Here is a 17,205-nt window from a genome sequence, read left to right as displayed (position 1 = left end):
GTCCTCCCAAGCTCTCTTGGCGAGTCATTCGCCCCTTGACAAGACAACTTGGCTCCACAAGCTCCATACCAAGTACCAAGTACGCTTATGCAGGCCAAATGGAAATGGTTACTGTTTGATAAGTACACTGAACCCTAATTCTACCTACGCGTGGGTTACTGATGTTATTGTTCAGCAATCATCAGTACTGACACCAAAAAAGTCCATCATGGTAAAACGTTAACTAGGTGAATTAAGGTGTCAGTATCCAGGGATATAGATAATGTTGTTGCCTTCGGGGTAGTCTGTACCTGATAGGACCTAAGGTTGCTAAGCCTCCTTCCCCCAACTAATGGCTCTCCATTCTCCACTGTATAGGTACTGGTGAGTTTAAGAATGGTTCGTCATTGGAGGCTGGAGGTCACAGAGATAAACCGGTATACTCCACATACCTATATTACTTCTTTGTTTGAGAGGTAGAATAGTTAATAGACAACCCGGAAGAACAATGGACGGGTCGTGTTTTGGGGCTAGCAGGGGTCGTCAGTGCCGTCAAAGAGCTATGGGATGAGTACTCCCCTATTTTTCTCTCTCATCGCAACCAGAGAAGGAAACTGGTAAGTCACAGAGACTCTCAATCACTTCCTCATCGTTGAAAAGATATCCTAATCGAGTCGACTGCAGTGCTGATTACGGATTCTCAATAGTCTCACCCGCAACATCCTCATCGCTGAATTTGATTTCCCATGGGCACACCGGCCATGGCTCCTACAAACACAAAGGACTCTGATACTCCTGGCTGGCTACACCGACATGGCACGAGTGTGCTAGGCACAGTGGCTAGACAGGCGTGTAAGCAACCGATCTACACCTTGGTCATTACCGCTCTGCTAGCCACCATGATATACACGAGTCTGCTGGAAGGGAGTTTATACAATGCCAATCTTGCACGGCCTTCGAAGAGTCACCTCAACCAGTTTGATGTTACAGACTTTCTTCAGGGGAGCCGTAGCCTTCGCCTCGGAAAGGCGACCGCCTGGCGATGGGAGACTGACGATGAGTCGATGAGCGACCAAGAGGTCAGACCTCTTTTCTTCTTGGACCCAATGAGCAATGTACTGACTTCGTCTTTCTGGCAAGCTAGGTTGCATCGCATTTGGCTTTGATCACGCTCGTGTTTCCCACCTCCGAAAACGACCCAGGAATTTCTGCCGTCCAGGAGAGTGTTATTTCGGACTTGGCCGCTGCACAACTCGTCTCTCGAACACCTAGTGTCTTATCCTCTACCTTGAGCGAAACTTCAATCACTCTTTCTGTGCCTTATAATCACCTGGAGGAAGTTCTGCGCAAAACTCAGAACTTCCCGAAGCCGCAGGGTGAGCCCTCGTGGACCCTGAAAAACGCTGGAAAAGGCAATTCTGGTCCGAAGCTCAGGCTCTGGCTGATAGACTTTTTGGCTTCGTTTGTCGATTTGATCAAGGTATGCCTGCTTTACATCCGTCTAGAACTGAACATGTCCGTTCATAGGCCGCTAACAAAGTCAGCATGCGCAAATTGTCGATATCATCATCATGTTGTTGGCATACCTGGCGATGTACCTTACTTTCCTGTCACTCTTTATGTCAATGCGCCGACTCGGGTCCCGTTTCTGGTTGGCCTTTTCGGTGCTCCTCTCTGGTTTCTTCTCCTTGTTCTTCGGACTAAAGGTCACTGCTAGCAGTGGTGTATCTACCTCCATGATCATTCTTTCTGAATGCCTGCCAATTCTGGTAATCATCGTGGGATTTGAGAAACCCATCCGTTTAACGAGAGCCGTACTGCATGCTGCGACCGAGTCCCACCTTTCTGCAAAACCTATGGCCCGGCGGTCCATACCCGATGCCATTGAAGTGGCCATCAAGCGCGAGGGATGGCGTATCGTGCGTGACTACGCTATTGAAATTGCTTTCCTGGCGGCAGGCGCAGCCTCGAGGGTGCAAGGGGCTCTGCCTCAGTTCTGCTTTCTTGCGGCGTGGATCCTCCTCTTTGACAGCTTGCTCCTATTTACCTTCTACATCAGTGTGCTCTGTGTGAAACTGGAAGTCACGCGCATCAGGAAGCATGTCAAGCCGCATAGGGCTCTGGAAGACGATGGCATGACCACTGGTAACCAGGATTTTGACTCCCGTGTCTTTGGCTGCAAGGTCAAGGCCGCAAATGTATCTCGGTTCAAATTTCTCATGGTTGGCGGCTTCGTGCTTTTCAATGTGCTTCAGCTGTCGTCCCTGTCTTACGGCAACGTCAGGGTTCTTGACTGGATGCCGTACCTGTCGAGCCTTTCCAACATTCTGATGCCTGCCCCAATCAACCCTTATCGAGTCGCACGCAACGGTCTGGAGGATATCTACGTGGCTTCCCGTGCAAGTAACATTGAAACGCGCGTTACAGTGTTGCCGCCGATCAAATACGTCCTGCAGTCGCAGACTGAGCATTGTCGGGATAACTTGGCTGGCCCACTCTGCGATACACTACGCGGCCGCACTCTTGGGGGCGTGCTGGCATGGCTAGAAGATCCAGTCATCAGCAAATGGGTGATCGCTGCCCTCTTCCTAAGCCTGGTACTGAACAGTTATTTAATGAAGGCAGCTCGCTGGAATCTACGCGAGCGCGAGGTGATTCCAGACAGCTCTTCTGCAACCGTGAGCCAGTCAAAAGACTCTTCCAATGAGCCTGAAAAGACCATGTCAGGACCTAGCGAGCTGACAGACTCGCGGAAAAGCGAACAAGTAGATGCAATGCTACAAGAAGGACGAGAATCGCTATTGGAAGATGAGGAGATAATCAATCTATGCCTCCGCGGCAAAATTCCCGGTCATGCCCTGGAGAAGACGATGGAACGCCATCCGATGATGAGCCGCTTGGAAGCCTTTACCCGAGCTGTCAAGATCCGCCGCGCAGTGGTGTCTCGTACACCGTCCACTCTTGATGTGGCAAGTGACCTAGAGTATTCAAAAGCTCCCTTTGAGAACTATGACTATACCCTAGTCCATGGGGCCTGCTGTGAGAATGTCATTGGATATCTGCCATTGCCAGTAGGTGTGGCTGGACCCTTGGTAATAGATGGTCGGAACTATTTCATTCCAATGGCAACTACTGAGGGAGTACTAGTTGCCAGCGCGAGTCGGGGCTGCAAAGCAATTAATGCTGGGGGCGGTGCTGTGACCGTCATCAATGCCGACGGCATGACCCGAGGGCCATGCCTTGCATTCTCATCCCTATCTCGCGCAGCAGAAGCCAAGCAATGGATTGATTCAGACAAAGGAAAGAAGATACTGACCACGGCATTCAACTCCACCAGTCGATTTGCCCGCCTGCAGGGCTTGAAATCAGCGCAGGCTGGCACCTACCTCTATGTCCGATTCAAATCGACGACTGGGGACGCAATGGGGATGAACATGATTTCGAAAGGAGTTGAAAAAGCCCTTGAAGTCATGAAGGAGCATGGGTTTTCAGACATGTCAACTATTTCGGTGACAGGCAACTACTGCGTTGACAAGAAATCAGCCGCGATCAACTGGATCGATGGACGGGGCAAGTCAGTAGTCGCTGAGGCTTTGATCCCAGGGGATGCGGTGCGCTCCGTGCTCAAGACAGACGTGGATGCACTTGTTGAACTCAACACTGCTAAGAACCTGGTCGGCAGCGCCATGGCTGGCTCTATTGGCGGCTTCAATGCCCATGCATCCAACCTGGTCGCGGCAGTTTTTCTAGCTACGGGCCAAGACCCAGCGCAGAATGTCGAAAGCAGCAGCTGCATCACCATTATGAAGAAGTAAGAGATCATTGCACTCGATCCTGGCCTGGGCTGATCATTTACCTAGTGTCAACAATAACCTGCACATCTCAGTATCAATGCCGTGCATCGAAGTTGGAACAATCGGCGGCGGAACCATCCTTGAAGCGCAAGCCGCCATGCTCGATCTGCTGGGTGTTCGAGGTGCACATGCCACCAATCCTGGAGATAATGCCCGCCAGCTGGCCCGCATTGTCGCTGCCACCGTGCTGGCAGGCGAATTGAGCACGTGTGCTGCTCTGGCGGCGGGCCACTTAGTCAGTGCTCACATGGCACATAATCGCAGTAAAGCGGCGGCGAAGACTGGATGAGTACTTGTAACCCCATACACATGAGTCCTCGCTGCCGTCGTCAAAATTATAGCGGGCGGGGTCGTCCATGACCTTGTCCTCTGGGCCGCCCCATCCAGGCACTTCAGATCTCCATTTCATCTCTTCGTATTTGCTCGCGAGATCCGGGTCGTAGCATGTCCGCAGCCAGACGGTCTGCCAGCCGTGACTGCTGACCACACTGACATTACGCTCATGTACTGTCTGGGGTGTGGCCAACACGCGTCTAACCTCCTCGCTGATTTCAGGCGGAGAGTACGGCGGAGTGGACTCGAATTCAGCACGGAGCTGATACGGCTGGGATGGGCAGTCAGCCTTTCTGTATTTTGATCCAGCGGGAAAGGAAGGACATATCCAGCGTTCGATTAGCGTCAGCTTGTGCCATTCCCAGGCGAGTCGCTCCCACTGTTCTGACTGTCTTCCGCGGCATCGTGATCCCAACGCTCCTGTGTACAGAGATCAGACTAGAACAGAACTGGATGGATGCAACAAGTAAACTTGGAAACCAACTAAACTAAAAAGGTCGAATGGTAGACGGCCGTAATCGGCCTCTTTTCCCAGCGTTTCTCCTGACATTTTGGGCCCAAAAGGGCGACGTGGAATGGCTGAGCCTCGCAGGGGAAAAAAGAGGAAAAAGGCGAACTTAATCACCAGGCTATCCAGCCACTGGAGTAAGAATCTCCTCCAACTCCCAGGTTTCCCCTTGGCAGCCCGAACCCCACTGGCCAAGACAAGTAGCACCCTCAGTGCCATCAACTAACTGGCTTCTCTCGCTCGCGCTATCTTCCGGACATGTCTTACCACTTACATAGATCAAGGATGTTGGATTGTCCCACTAACTGCATATCCCCACTAGTTATTATCAGGGATGGATATTATAGAAACAATATATACCCACCATTTGTTTAGACTGCCACCCTCCCCTCCCAACTCCATGAATCGTATTGATATCCGCTAAGACTACCGTACTTATTTCTTTAGAGACAGTTGACCTGGTAACGTGTCTGCTCATTCAGAAAGCATGGCATCACCAAAACTACTCCCACTCAAACTGCCTCTTGCGCTCAATGCCAAATACGTCGCTACAGACCCCGTGGCCCTCCGCGTCAAACAACACAGCCAAAGCTTGTCCGGCGGCGACTTCACAATCTCCACCTATCCCACGGGCGACTCTCCGCTCGGAACGAAGCTCTTCTCCGTGAAAGGTGATTTCGGCTCGTTGAGTAACAAACGACACTTCAGCGACACCTCAGGCCTCCCACTGTTTACGCTGCAGCGCAAAAAAGCCGGCGTGGCGTGGTTCGTCACCCTTCCCGGCGACGAGCGTGGCTCTGAACCCATCGCGACGATCGCCACGAAGTGGAGCGCTTTTAAAGATAAATTCGACGTCTACTTTAAAAATGCGGCTGCTGACGGGGAGGAGACGGTCTTGGAGGTCCGCGGGCAGAGTGTCTGGAAGACGAAGACACATGTCTACTACAAGGGGACCTTGGTGATGATCGCTAAGCTTGCGGATGTGGTCTCGGTCTATGTGCCTGGCAAGCGGCCTGCCTGGACGGTAGAGGTTGCAGAGGGGATGGATCTATCTCTGGTAAGTCCTTCCTCCTCTGTTTGATGTGAGCGATGTTGTGAGTTGTCTGACTGTTGTCTAGGCCTCTCTTATTACAGTCCTCTTGGCTACGCTGTTCCACTACAGCAGCTTACCGTCGTCTCGTTCTGGCCCCAGCTCCAAAGATGATGAAGATATCAAGGACAGTAGCACGAAATAATGGACCTGCTCATGAATCATGGTATATCAACTCAGCAATCACAGGATGAATGTTAGTTTTGAAGACACATTGCCCATAACATGTCTTTATGTGCCCTTGCCTTGTTCTGTTACAATGTTGTCTAGTCTCTAATTTGCTAGCATTTTGAGGCCATATAAATGATATTCTTTAATCCCTCCCAGCTAATGTTAACAATCTATATCCAGTTGGCCAATTGTATAACGTGCTGTAAATGGAAATACTGACTTGATTTCTAAAACTGAGACATTTGTCTCAGGCTGGCCTATGGCTAACCCACGGACCGCCAGTTGTTATACCACTACGGAGTACGGGCTATGCTACCCTACCCGGCTGAGGCGCTGGTGCCAAGCTAAGGTTCACCTCACCCAGTCACCCAATGTTAGTGGAAGCATTCCCAACTTGTCACAACTACTCAGTACATCCTTTTATAGATGAGGGAATCAGGAAAATAAGGGCGGAGCTAGCTAGTACTGCAATTGCCTAAAAGGGATAGAAGATATTGTCATGCCCCCCTTGCTGTTTTGACCCTACTGCTATCATCCCTACTAGCTAATAGCTATAGATGATTGTCTGGACACCTTTTTGGCTGAGCGGGATATGTATGACAATTATTATAGCACATAGCTGCTAGTCCTAGGCAAGACACCTTCTGGAGATAGAATCATGAATTGCTTGAATAGGATCGGTGTTTGATATAGTAGGTTGCAAGCATCATCCGAGAGGGCTGTTGATTTTCCGGGTATGACAGATCCATCTGTGGTAGTAGCATCATTTTCATGTAGTACACACTCTCCTGGCACTTTCTATCATTTAGTCATTCTCTTTCCCTTTCGCCCCTTTGCCTGATCTGCCTCATTGTTATTATATGCTACTGAGTACTCTGTTAAGTAGGAAGAGCTAGTAGGTAGAAACTCAAAAATGAAGGTCATGTTCAAGTAAATCTGTTCAGTTGTTGGCGATAGCTAAGAAGAAGAAAGCAAAACCCCCCCAAAAAAAAAAAACATAGACTGCTCAGGACGTGTACCTCTTAGCCTCAGCTCAAAGAAGATTGTGCACAATATCCATCAGCTTCTGCTTATCAGCGGCGCTCAAGTTGACATAGTCAAGGCAAGCAGAGCCACACGGGATGGGAGTTCCCTGTTCGGTAAATAGAGTGGCCAGAACCATGCACTCCGGCGCCACATTCTCAACACGAAGAGCTGCTGGCTATCAGTCTTTCTCACTCTGCAATCATTTCTGCGGGAGGAATGCTTACAGTTGACAGATGTCTCCCGGACAGTCACGGTCCGGCCGACATTGGCATTACGGCACATTTGAATGTTGTAGTCAGGCACACCGGGCCAGGACTGGCGCTTCTCGAGGTCCTCAAGGCCATCGACGAAGGCCTCGGCGTCCCGCTTCCCGACGCCGCCGCTTTTAAGGCCGATGTAGATGAGGTTACCCGCCAGGGGAGCAGCAATTCCGGTGATAATCAGGCCGGCTAGCGGGGGTGCAGGGCAGGAGGGGATCAGGGAGAGGGCGGCAACGGCGAGGCCGGCAGCAAGAGTTTTGGCGTGCATGATGGAAAGCGATTTGGATTGAAGGATGGGACTCGAGTGAAGCTCTGAGGTGTCGTTCTTGATCGTTGAACGCAGGGTGCTGAAGCGCCTTTTTATATCTTGTTGGTGCATTGATCTGGTTGCTGGATGCTCACCTCGTTGTATGAGGCATTTTTGGAGCCTGGATTCGAAATCCAGAGTCCTTGGAGACACTGACTAGATGGTTGCATTGCATGACCGAGACAAAGGCCAAGGATGTAGAGGTGGTGGATAGTTATCAGGGCGGAATGAACTACTGAAGGTACCAAGGACCGCAGACCCTACTATATTGCCGGGGTTGTATGGCTACTCTAGAGTATAGCTGAAAGAATGACAAATAGAATTTAAGTTGATATAAATCATGAATCGTCAAAGACGTAGGTGGCTCTCAGGCGAGATTACTTGCTGTTAGTATAAGTTCGTAAATGGACGGTTAGGACGTCGAGTATTGGCCGCACATCCTCAGGACCGAAGCCTTCGAGTATCATTCAAGTACCAAATGTGCTCTATCCTATTGTTCTTTCTTTCAACTACGACTTAGGGCCCCCTGTTCATTTACAGAGACCTGACTCCACGACACTCCTCAACCTGTTTGCTACCCATCACTTCGGAAATCAAGTTCTGCTTTACACCTGTCTCAGTCGATAAAGGTGCTGAACTACACCAACCAAGCGGTCTGGTAATTGCAAAATGGACTTACGACGCTTTTGTGCTCAACTACTATCCCTTGTCGTAACCCTTAGTACGCTGTTCATGATATGGAAGGGTACAAACGTGATCACTGGATCCGCATATCCCCTCATGGTGGTTACATCGGGGTCAATGGAGCCAGCCTTTTACCGGGGTGATCTGGTTTTTCTCTGGGATCGCCAGGAACGAATCCGCGCAGGGGATATTCCCGTCGTGTGGTTCGAAGGCCGCGAGCTGCCGATGGTGCACCGGGCTATCCAAGTGTCTTACGAGGTCCTGGACGGTGAGAATAATCTAAAGTACCTACATTTTCCTGAAATTGACGGGGAGTTGCAAAGCAGCACTGACTGACATGACCAGGCAACACATCTTGACCAAAGGTGATAACAATGCCCTTGATGACTCTAGCCTTTACCCAGCGGGACAGGGGTTCGTGTATCGGGAGAATGTCGTTGGATTGGTTCGAGGCTATGTGCCCTATGTTGGATGGCTGAGTCTTCTTGTCAAGGATGTCCCTTGGATTCCTGTTGGATTGCTCATTGTAGGGGTTGCCTTTTAGTCAATTGTATGCATATACAAGTTGCTATGCTATGGCCGTTGGTTATGGGGCATCTCGGGAATAACCCAAGCTTACTCCGTAGAGCACAAGATTAGTATCAAGAATTCAGCCCCCCGCCGCCGCCCGCCAGCCTCATATCCACCGGTCCACACCTACTAGTGCCACCAGGGCGGCAGGGCCTGCGCCGGTGGAGCGAACAGTATGTGGCAGCGGATATTTACTTAACTCCTTTAATTTAATTAGATGCCGTGCAGCCTGTGTGGTGCAGTAGACATCTGCTATCCAGAGAGGGAAATAAGTGAGAAAGGCAACAGGTAATCGGTGTCAGACCTCTCTTATACCATGTATTAGAATTTAGAAATCTAGAATATCCGGTACATGGTACAAATCATGAGAGCCGAGAGCTACAAAGGTACCTAAGTCCCAAGGCACTGTAAGGGCATCCGTTACCACGTGATTGCAATCTAAGCCAATCGGAAGACTAGAAAGTGCGCTGGGCCAATCATATTGAGCGCCAAGACAGGAAGATACCCTATGGTGCAACTGTGCAATAAGACATGCAGCTACGCTTTCGCTTCGCTCCGCGATGATATCCACTACGAGCAGCATGATGCAGCAAGTAAGTGGCTCCAGCCTCCATCTTGCCTTATAGTGCTCTTGTATCTGTAGACTTCGGTATCTCTTCGGAGAATATCCGTGGTCTGAATCTAAGAGGGGTACTATCAACCCACTCGCGATGTCTCAACAGTTTTCACAGCCCTGCTTGCCATTGACTCCAAAGGTTTCTCTTGGCGTGAGGGGCACTGGACCATTAGAAGTTGACTCCAAGTGTTGGTTAGGTAGTGGAGTCAATGTAGGGAAGAAAGACCGGTATAGCCTGTGTTCGAAGACATGGGCCATTGCGGCCCATGCTGTAGCACATGTTGAGTCAGGTCAATGTAGCCGCTCTAATGTATAGGAAACATGTATATAGCCAGCCTCTGTCGTCATTTGCCGGTTTGCCATCGGTGATGCTGGATACGGCTTGAGGAATTTAGCAAGTGAGAAACGAAGAGGAAGAGTCGAGATGCCACCCATCGAGTTGCTTGTTCCCCCTGCACTGTTTGCTCTTTCAAGTGCTGCTTTCTTCAAGGCGATCTATCTATCATACAAAGATCGGCTCTATGTTGCACCATTGTTGTTTGGTAGTGCCGTGTTGTCCCTACAAACCAGTCACTACTTAACATGGCTTACTGGTATGAATGTACTGTGGGCTCTCTTCAGTTGCATCTGGATGCACCATGCTGCATCTGTATTGTACATAGACCAGCTAAGCATCCCCAGGACTGCGTCTTTTTGGATCTCTGCCTACAAGATCTGGAACGATCCGCAGCGTCGCCTCAGCCAGGTATCCCTCCAGCGCAGAGAGAATACTTGCTCCCCCACCAGCAGGATATGGTTCGCTCTTCGGCGCCTATCCTGGACTGTGCTCTGCTGGCTGCTCCAGCTGTCCATTGTCGGACCGTTGCTGTCCATTCATTTCACCTTCAGTGCTGAAGATTTCGAGCCCTCGCGCCAGATCCTCATCCGGCGGATGCTATCTCTCCAGCCAGAGCCGCCGTTCACAGCCCGCGAGATGCAGATCCGATTCTACGTATCGGTGTACTGGATCTGGATCGCATATCTGATGCTTGAGCTGTGCAACACAGTGCTCGCGCTTTTCTTTGTTGTCATCCTGCGCCTCGATAACCCGGAGGACTGGACTCCCTTATTCGGCAGTCCATTGCAGGCATACAGTATTCGCCGCTTCTGGACGAAATTCTGGCACCGACTGGCTGTCGCGCCGTGTGTTTCTTCCGGCAGGATGATCACACGACGTGTAGCACGCCTTCAGCCAGGCTCGCAGCATGAGAAGATCTCCATCGCCTTCTGGGCGTTCTTTGTGTCTGGTATTTTCCATGTAGTCGCGGATTGGGCATCAGGGGAGCCGTGCTACCTGATTGACGATATGTTCTTCTTTGTTGCCAATTTCCTCGCCGGCGCTATCGAGTCGGCAATCGGAAAAGGGCTGGAAAACGCTATGAAGAGAAGTAAGAACGGCATGGTTCGTGGGCTTCTCAGGTCGGGTATTGTGAGGAAAATGATAGGGTATATCTGGGTTCTGGGTTTCATGTTCTGGATTACACCAAAATGGCAGTACCGGAAGCTTCATGCTTCCTTGACCGAATTTTCAGATCCGCAGCTGGCGACGAGAAGTAACTGATAACTTCGAGACAGAGAAATGGCGGTGTTGCAGATTTCACTTCAGCCTGAGTTGGGGTGAAGGATGAGAAAATATTTGTATGAGAATCAGCGAAAGAATAAAAGTAAAAGAAAAGTTGTGAAGAGAAACAAGGTCTTGAAGCTTTAGCATAATTCACTTATTAGCTCAGAAGAGCTTGCACTAATTATTATTATTATTACATGAAATTTAGTATATCATTTAGTCAAGTCAGGCACTGCCACTATGGGGCTGCCCTTTAGCCCTTATAACCTGCGGCATCCCCCGCTACTAATTCTCCACAGCTCTTTTTCAATCACAAACGGTAAGGCCACCGATTACCCAAATCTTATTTTCCATGCATCTAATAAATACAAGGGATTAGAATAAACTGTACAGCCAATCGTCATGCTAGACTGGCTCAAAAGACTGTTTGGCCTCACTGAAGAAGCCAAACAACGGAGAGCACAAAGGCGCCGCAGCCGGGCCCGAAGCAGGAGAGTTCTAGCCCGAGAGAGAGAACTGCGACGACAAAACCATAGACAAGAGCTCAAGGGCGGGAAGAAAAGAACGCCTTTCTTCTGGGGCTCTCTGGGGACGTCGATTCCTCATCATCGGAAGTCCAATTTCAGGGACTACTTTCAAGGATAGTCGTGTTGTTTGACCTTGGTCATTTGTTCTTGAGCATACAGCCCGTGCGTCATTTGAATGCTCTAGTCGAAATGGCTCCATGATTGCCAGAGGAGCAGTATGCATTTGGTTCAGTATGTGAAATTGCAGGTCTCTTTTGCTATGTTCTGGATTGACCGTCTGCACCCGATTTTTGTTCAAGTCCATATCATCATTCCTCAAGCTGAATGAAACAGTCTCCCTTCTAGTCAGAGTCTCAAGAATTACGATTAAGAAGAACTACCAGATAATTCAAACACATTCAGCACCAGACTCAGTTCAATCCGACGGCATTGCATAGCTATCACAAGTATCCCAAAAACACACAGGCTCACAACACAGCTCATCATCATTAAAGCGCCTCCAGTCGGGATCATATTATCTCGCAGCTGCGGGAACAGAAACACATCAGCCATGGACGATGTGCAAACATTTGCTGTAAGACGTGGGCTTAAGCTGTGGGAATATCTATTCTCGCAAACTGGACGGGACTAGAAATATATGAGGGAGTTTTAGATGTTGCAGACAGTCACTGATCCCAATCCAAAAATTGCCAGAGCTAGTCCTTTCGATTGTTGAGTAACGGCTCAATTCAATCATGGCATCCATCGTACACGCATACGATAAAATGGGATGGTGAACTGCTTATCAGAGTTGCTTGCAAGAATGTGATATTTGGTAGCCAATCTGTAAGTGTGACTGGCTGGGTTACTTCAAGACGGAGTTCTTCCTACTATTCAAGGGGACCAGCTGAATGTCAATTAAAGCATTCTAAGTGGTGCTAGCGGCGGGAGCTAATGCAAGGTGACTGTATGTCCAATCATATTGCATTAAAGATAAGGTAATCTAAAGCCATACCTTTACTTTCTACCTCTCCCTACTGACGATACTACAGTATGCACAGAGTGCTGTTCACCTCTCTGATATTTGATTGAGATTCACCTCCTCTTCTACAGGATGTCTTATGTTATACCCTTACTCTGTACAGAATCCCTTTCAAATTACCAAATGACTGAATCCCAGAAGTGAAACTGGTAACACTCATCCTCGTCGTGATCACCAAATGGCCAATGACGCTGTATCTGTGCCACGACTTCCTCAGAGTCTGCCAGTAGAATCGCATCTTCTTTGAATTTCTCGCTCATTTTCTTAGCCTCACTGTACCTCTCTGTAGGAACCCAGCCATCACCAGACACCCCGAGACAATTTCGAGGTTTCTCCATGTCGTCGTCCGCAAGCCGCTGCTCCTCCTCGAGCCGTAGGCACTTATCAATCTCCTCAGGGGAATAGTGAAGTGGACAGGTTGAATCCGTCACAGCACATAGACTTTCCCAATTTTGGACGGCACGAATAAGATCAGCTTTCAAAGGGACACTGTCACCCTCCCAAGGATCACCGGCATGTTGAAATAGCTGTTGTTTCAAAACCACTTCATCCTCCGTACACGAATGGACGTCGTTGAATTTGGCGGTGGCCGCGAAATAGTAATAATGGAGTTGGCGTTGTTGAAAATTGATTCTTGCGGCTTCTTGTTCGCTTTCCCCGAGTTGATCAAAGTCCAAAGGAAGTTGGGGCTTGATAAGGTCCTCAGATACTGCGTCGCCATAGTTCTGAAAGTATTTTGGCGGCCTCGCTTGAAGTAAAATGGGAAGAATTGAGCAATGCTGCCAATCTATTAAGGACACCAATTCAGAAGAATCTGAAACCAGTATATTGTTGGGCTGTAGATCAGGGTGGCGGAGAATCGGCCGACTGAGGAAGCACTCTTTCTCTGGAGATAAATGGCGAGCAATTTGTAGATAATCCCGGAGATTTCTAACGTGGTTATCAGGGTGGACCTTTTGATACGCATATAGCTCTCTGTGAGGATACGAGGTTCTGTCGATGGATATGGAAGTCGTGCCACAACTTGAGTACCATCTCGCATAGTAATTTCAAAGGCACGGCTGTATCCCCCCTCAGCGAGCTTTCGAAAACAAGTCACATCCTGCTCGGGTCGACCGATAGATGCAGACGCAATGCGATTCAGCTGGGCGACGTTGAAGAACAGCTGTCGCTCCAAAAGCCGTAAGGTCTCGTTGTAGCTCGAGTCCCATCAGTCTACGCATAAAGCTTAGGGGCTTAACGTACATCCATCTTCCGGAAGTATAATTGAACAGGTCGGAGTCACTCTTTGTAATATAATTCTTGAATGGTCGTTGCTTCAACAGAAGAGGAAGCGAACCGTGGTTGAAGGTCACTCGATATCGGCCGACGATCGTTCTTCCTCTTGTAAGTACCGAAGCCATTGCGAGAGATCAACCAGTCCGACAGTGATTGTCATGTTTACATTTTAATTCCTGGGAGGAGCAGTGACATCTTTTTACCATCGGAGTGCTTGGTGCGTGCCAACCAAGTAATGTAGAGGATGGTATGGTCAGGATGATGTAGTGGCAGGTGGACCCTAACATCCCGCCATAAACAAGCAATTAAGGAATCCTTAGCCTAACCCTAGTTTACATTGCAGACGCCCTTCTTGAATCATTCCATCTGAAAGGTAGAGGAATCTGGCCCTATCAACTTATCAACCTTTTAAGAAGCCATTAATAATACTCATAAGTATACTGACTGATCCAGCACCGTGGTCTTAATTCTGGTCTCATACATTACAACTCAAAATACCCATCCTCTTCCGCCTGCAATGCAATACAGGAAGGCAGCTCAATGCAGTATTGGAAATTAGTCTCCATGCAAAATCGAGCAACCCTGCTCGCTTCTCTTGCTACAGTGAACAACGTCTTATCTTCATCCTGACTCTCACGGGGGAGAGCTAGATTATGGCGGTCAAATATAGACAGATCGACATCCGGTTGACCCTCCAACACATCCTTGACAGCCTGAAACAAGCCAGGTCGCGCGCATGCGACCCCAGAAGAAGAAGGTAATCGACAGTCTCATTCCCAATCACTGTCCGCAGCAGGTCTCGAACTTCATGCCAGTATTTCGTGGGGTCTTTTCGGAGTAATGTGTCTTCCGCCGCATGGCCTCATCCTCAACAAGCCGCAAAGGCCACGGGAAATCTCTATCCCCATTCATCGGAGTGTTGAGGGTGATCCCGAGACTGGCGGTGTTGTAGCTGACGACAAGCATGGCGGCCACATCCGATTCTCGTGTCCGTTCATATAGCAAGGCCTAATTTAAAGCGATGTTACCCAGGTTGCCCTCACCGATACCTTCTAGGCCTGCTAGGCGACACGCAGGGAGAACTTGAATGAGTAAGGGAGAATGCTTACACATATGCCATAGTGAGATCGATTCCCACGCCTGGTATGTCACCTCTAGCCTTGTTTGATACAGTTGGTAGGTCAGAAAGACCTGGAGCATTGCGTAGGTCGCGAGCCTGGCAAACACTCAGCCGGATGCTGCGGACAGAAGAAGTGCAACAATCATTGCTATCCATGGTGTCAATTGCGAGAGACGCGGCTTGACACATGATAGTCAAAGCAAAAGGAAGACTGGTTCATTTGCCAACCTGGTAACTTGTAACTTGTTAACAGATCTTCGATATAGACTAGATGGTTGTGATATCACTCTTCTGTCATTATATGGGATAGGACTCTTGATAGGTCAGCTGAAACAAGCTAACTTCGCCAGCAATATCTATAGATACTCTTTACTATCTTGAGAATCTATGGTCATAAGGTTATACATAGCACTGTAGAAGAGAAGAGCTGATCGGGAACTATTTTATAGATATGGCGTCGGGTGTTAGTCCGCGTCCCTGGCATCACGGACTTTGGTGGCATTATTGACATGGATCGCGATGGGAGTAATATGCAGTATATGGGTGGGCAGAATAACAAGTACCTGGTGGGGCAGGCTGAGAAGGACAGCAAGGAAGAGTGGCGTGAACTCGCCGTAGCGGAGTTGAAAATCCAGGCTGGTGTTTACCTGTTGGACTGGAAGGTCATCGAGTCTGGATTGATTAAATTCTCTGGCTCGATGAGCATGGGAATATCGCCTGGGATAACTGGCTGGACCCTTTTAGGTCCAACTTGGATGGCTTAGCAGGAGCACTCCTCAGCTCTATCAGTTTAGGAATTGGCCAACTGGGACGGCACTGATTTTTAAGCGCTTTGTGGTCTTACCCTTTCCGTTCTAGTGCTTCACTGCTTACCCCTCGCCGCTTTCGACGCGACCATGCTGATTTCCTTTCCCTATGCATCGTCTACAAGATGGCACACAACCTGTCAGACATTGTGAAGAATGCTTCCGTAGACTTGACTCCGTACGAGGATCTCTACAAGCATTTCCACGCCCATCCTGAACTCTCGCTGCAAGAAGAGTCTACCTCTCAAAAGGTCGCAGCCCATCTATCCCAGTTAAACGCTTATGAGATCCACACCAATATCGGCGGCTATGGGCTCGCAGGCGTCCTCAGGAATGGGGATGGCAAGACCGTCCTTCTGCGAGCTGACATGGACGCACTCCCCGTCAAGGAACTCACCGGACTGCCGTACGCGAGCACGGTTACTATGCGCGACGCCGACGGCGTTGAAAAACCAGTGATGCATGCCTGCGGACATGACATGCACATGACATGCCTACTCGCGGCAGCTGAGACTCTTGCGAACATGCAGCATGCGTGGAGCGGAACGCTGATCGTGCTGTTTCAGCCTAACGAGGAACGGGGCGGTGGCGCGCAGGCGATGGTGGACGATGGCCTCTACTCCAAGATCCCGGTTCCGGATTATGTCTTTGGGCAGCACGTCATGCGCATGCGGGCAGGAAGCGTTGGCTGCCGGCCTGGAACCATCATGGCTGCCGCCGACAGTCTCAAAGTCACCGTCTATGGGCGCGGCGGCCATGGATCCCTGCCGCATCAGACAGTCGATCCTGCGCTTCTCGCTGCGCATATTGTTGTCAGACTGCAGGGGATTGTGAGCAGAGAGATTGATCCCAGCGACCTCGCGGTCGTGACTGTTGGAAGTCTGCAAGCGGGGCAGACCGAGAATATCATTGCGGATCGGGCCGAGATTGGCCTTGATTTCCGGACCGTCAAGCTGGAGACTCGGCAGAAGATCCTTTCTGCTGTCCAGCGCATTGTCGAGGCCGAGTGCATGGCTAGTGGCTCGCCGAAACCGCCGGTGTTCACTCCAACACGCCGGTTTCCGCCAACGGTAAATGACGACCAGGTAGCATCTCAATTGGCTGCGTCTTTCGGACAGCATTTTCAGGACTTTGACGGGGATACACCGAGGACCAATGTCAGCGAAGACTTTTCTACGCTGGGTACTTGCAGAGGTATTCCGTGCTGCTTTTGGTTCATTGGGGGTATTGATGCAGAACTCTGGGACAAGGCAGTGAGAGAAGACAATCACACAGATGTGATCCCTGGCAACCACTCGGCCCTTTTTGCACCTGTTATACAGCCAACTATGAGAGCTGGAGTGGATGCTCTTTGCCTTGCAGCTTTGACATTTTTGAGGAAATAGCTTTCATCACCTTACGACGCCTTAGTGGCTCACTGTGTATCATTGACCAGAATAGGTGGTACGTATT

At 49.7% G+C, this 17,205-nt stretch overlaps 6 protein-coding genes and 1 pseudogene across 6 annotated transcripts; 5 read left to right on the top strand and 2 right to left on the bottom strand.

Moving 5' to 3' along the window:
* Positions 1–725: 725 nt before the first annotated feature.
* On the top strand, positions 726–4,122 carry hmg2 (HMG-CoA reductase; the record flags this gene model as incomplete). The annotated part of the gene is made up of 5 exons (XM_001264645.1): positions 726–1,058; positions 1,124–1,459; positions 1,524–2,856; positions 2,884–3,790; positions 3,840–4,122. 5 exons carry the CDS (start codon positions 726–728, stop codon positions 4,120–4,122), a joined length of 3,192 nt encoding a protein of 1,063 aa, XP_001264646.1.
* Positions 4,123–5,161: 1,039 nt separating this feature from the next.
* On the top strand, positions 5,162–5,909 carry NFIA_014390 (uncharacterized protein; the record flags this gene model as incomplete). The annotated part of the gene is made up of 2 exons (XM_001264644.1): positions 5,162–5,731; positions 5,793–5,909. 2 exons carry the CDS (start codon positions 5,162–5,164, stop codon positions 5,907–5,909), a joined length of 687 nt encoding a protein of 228 aa, XP_001264645.1.
* A 1,059-nt stretch (positions 5,910–6,968) lies between these two features.
* NFIA_014380 (uncharacterized protein) lies at positions 6,969–7,489 on the bottom strand (the record flags this gene model as incomplete). The annotated part of the gene is made up of 2 exons (XM_001264643.1): positions 6,969–7,129; positions 7,186–7,489. The coding sequence occupies 2 exons, from the start codon at positions 7,487–7,489 to the stop codon at positions 6,969–6,971; spliced, it is 465 nt and encodes a 154-aa protein (XP_001264644.1).
* Positions 7,490–8,197: 708 nt separating this feature from the next.
* On the top strand, positions 8,198–8,756 carry NFIA_014370 (putative signal peptidase I; the record flags this gene model as incomplete). Its single annotated transcript, XM_001264642.1, has 2 exons — positions 8,198–8,496; positions 8,558–8,756. 2 exons carry the CDS (start codon positions 8,198–8,200, stop codon positions 8,754–8,756), a joined length of 498 nt encoding a protein of 165 aa, XP_001264643.1.
* Positions 8,757–9,822: 1,066 nt separating this feature from the next.
* Positions 9,823–10,998, top strand: NFIA_014360 (wax synthase family protein; the record flags this gene model as incomplete). The annotated part of the gene is made up of 1 exon (XM_001264641.1): positions 9,823–10,998. The coding sequence occupies one exon, from the start codon at positions 9,823–9,825 to the stop codon at positions 10,996–10,998; it is 1,176 nt and encodes a 391-aa protein (XP_001264642.1).
* Positions 10,999–12,668: 1,670 nt separating this feature from the next.
* NFIA_014350 lies at positions 12,669–13,844 on the bottom strand (annotated as a pseudogene).
* A 1,612-nt stretch (positions 13,845–15,456) lies between these two features.
* Positions 15,457–17,138, top strand: NFIA_014340 (M20 family metallopeptidase; the record flags this gene model as incomplete). Its single annotated transcript, XM_001264640.1, has 2 exons — positions 15,457–15,617; positions 15,806–17,138. 2 exons carry the CDS (start codon positions 15,457–15,459, stop codon positions 17,136–17,138), a joined length of 1,494 nt encoding a protein of 497 aa, XP_001264641.1.
* Positions 17,139–17,205: the final 67 nt, after the last annotated feature.

Source organism: Aspergillus fischeri, genomic scaffold (genome assembly GCF_000149645.3).
Source record: "Aspergillus fischeri NRRL 181 1099437636249 genomic scaffold, whole genome shotgun sequence".
In the NCBI taxonomy this organism is placed as follows: domain Eukaryota; kingdom Fungi; phylum Ascomycota; class Eurotiomycetes; order Eurotiales; family Aspergillaceae; genus Aspergillus; species Aspergillus fischeri.
This window is presented reverse-complemented; position numbering and strand designations above follow the sequence as displayed.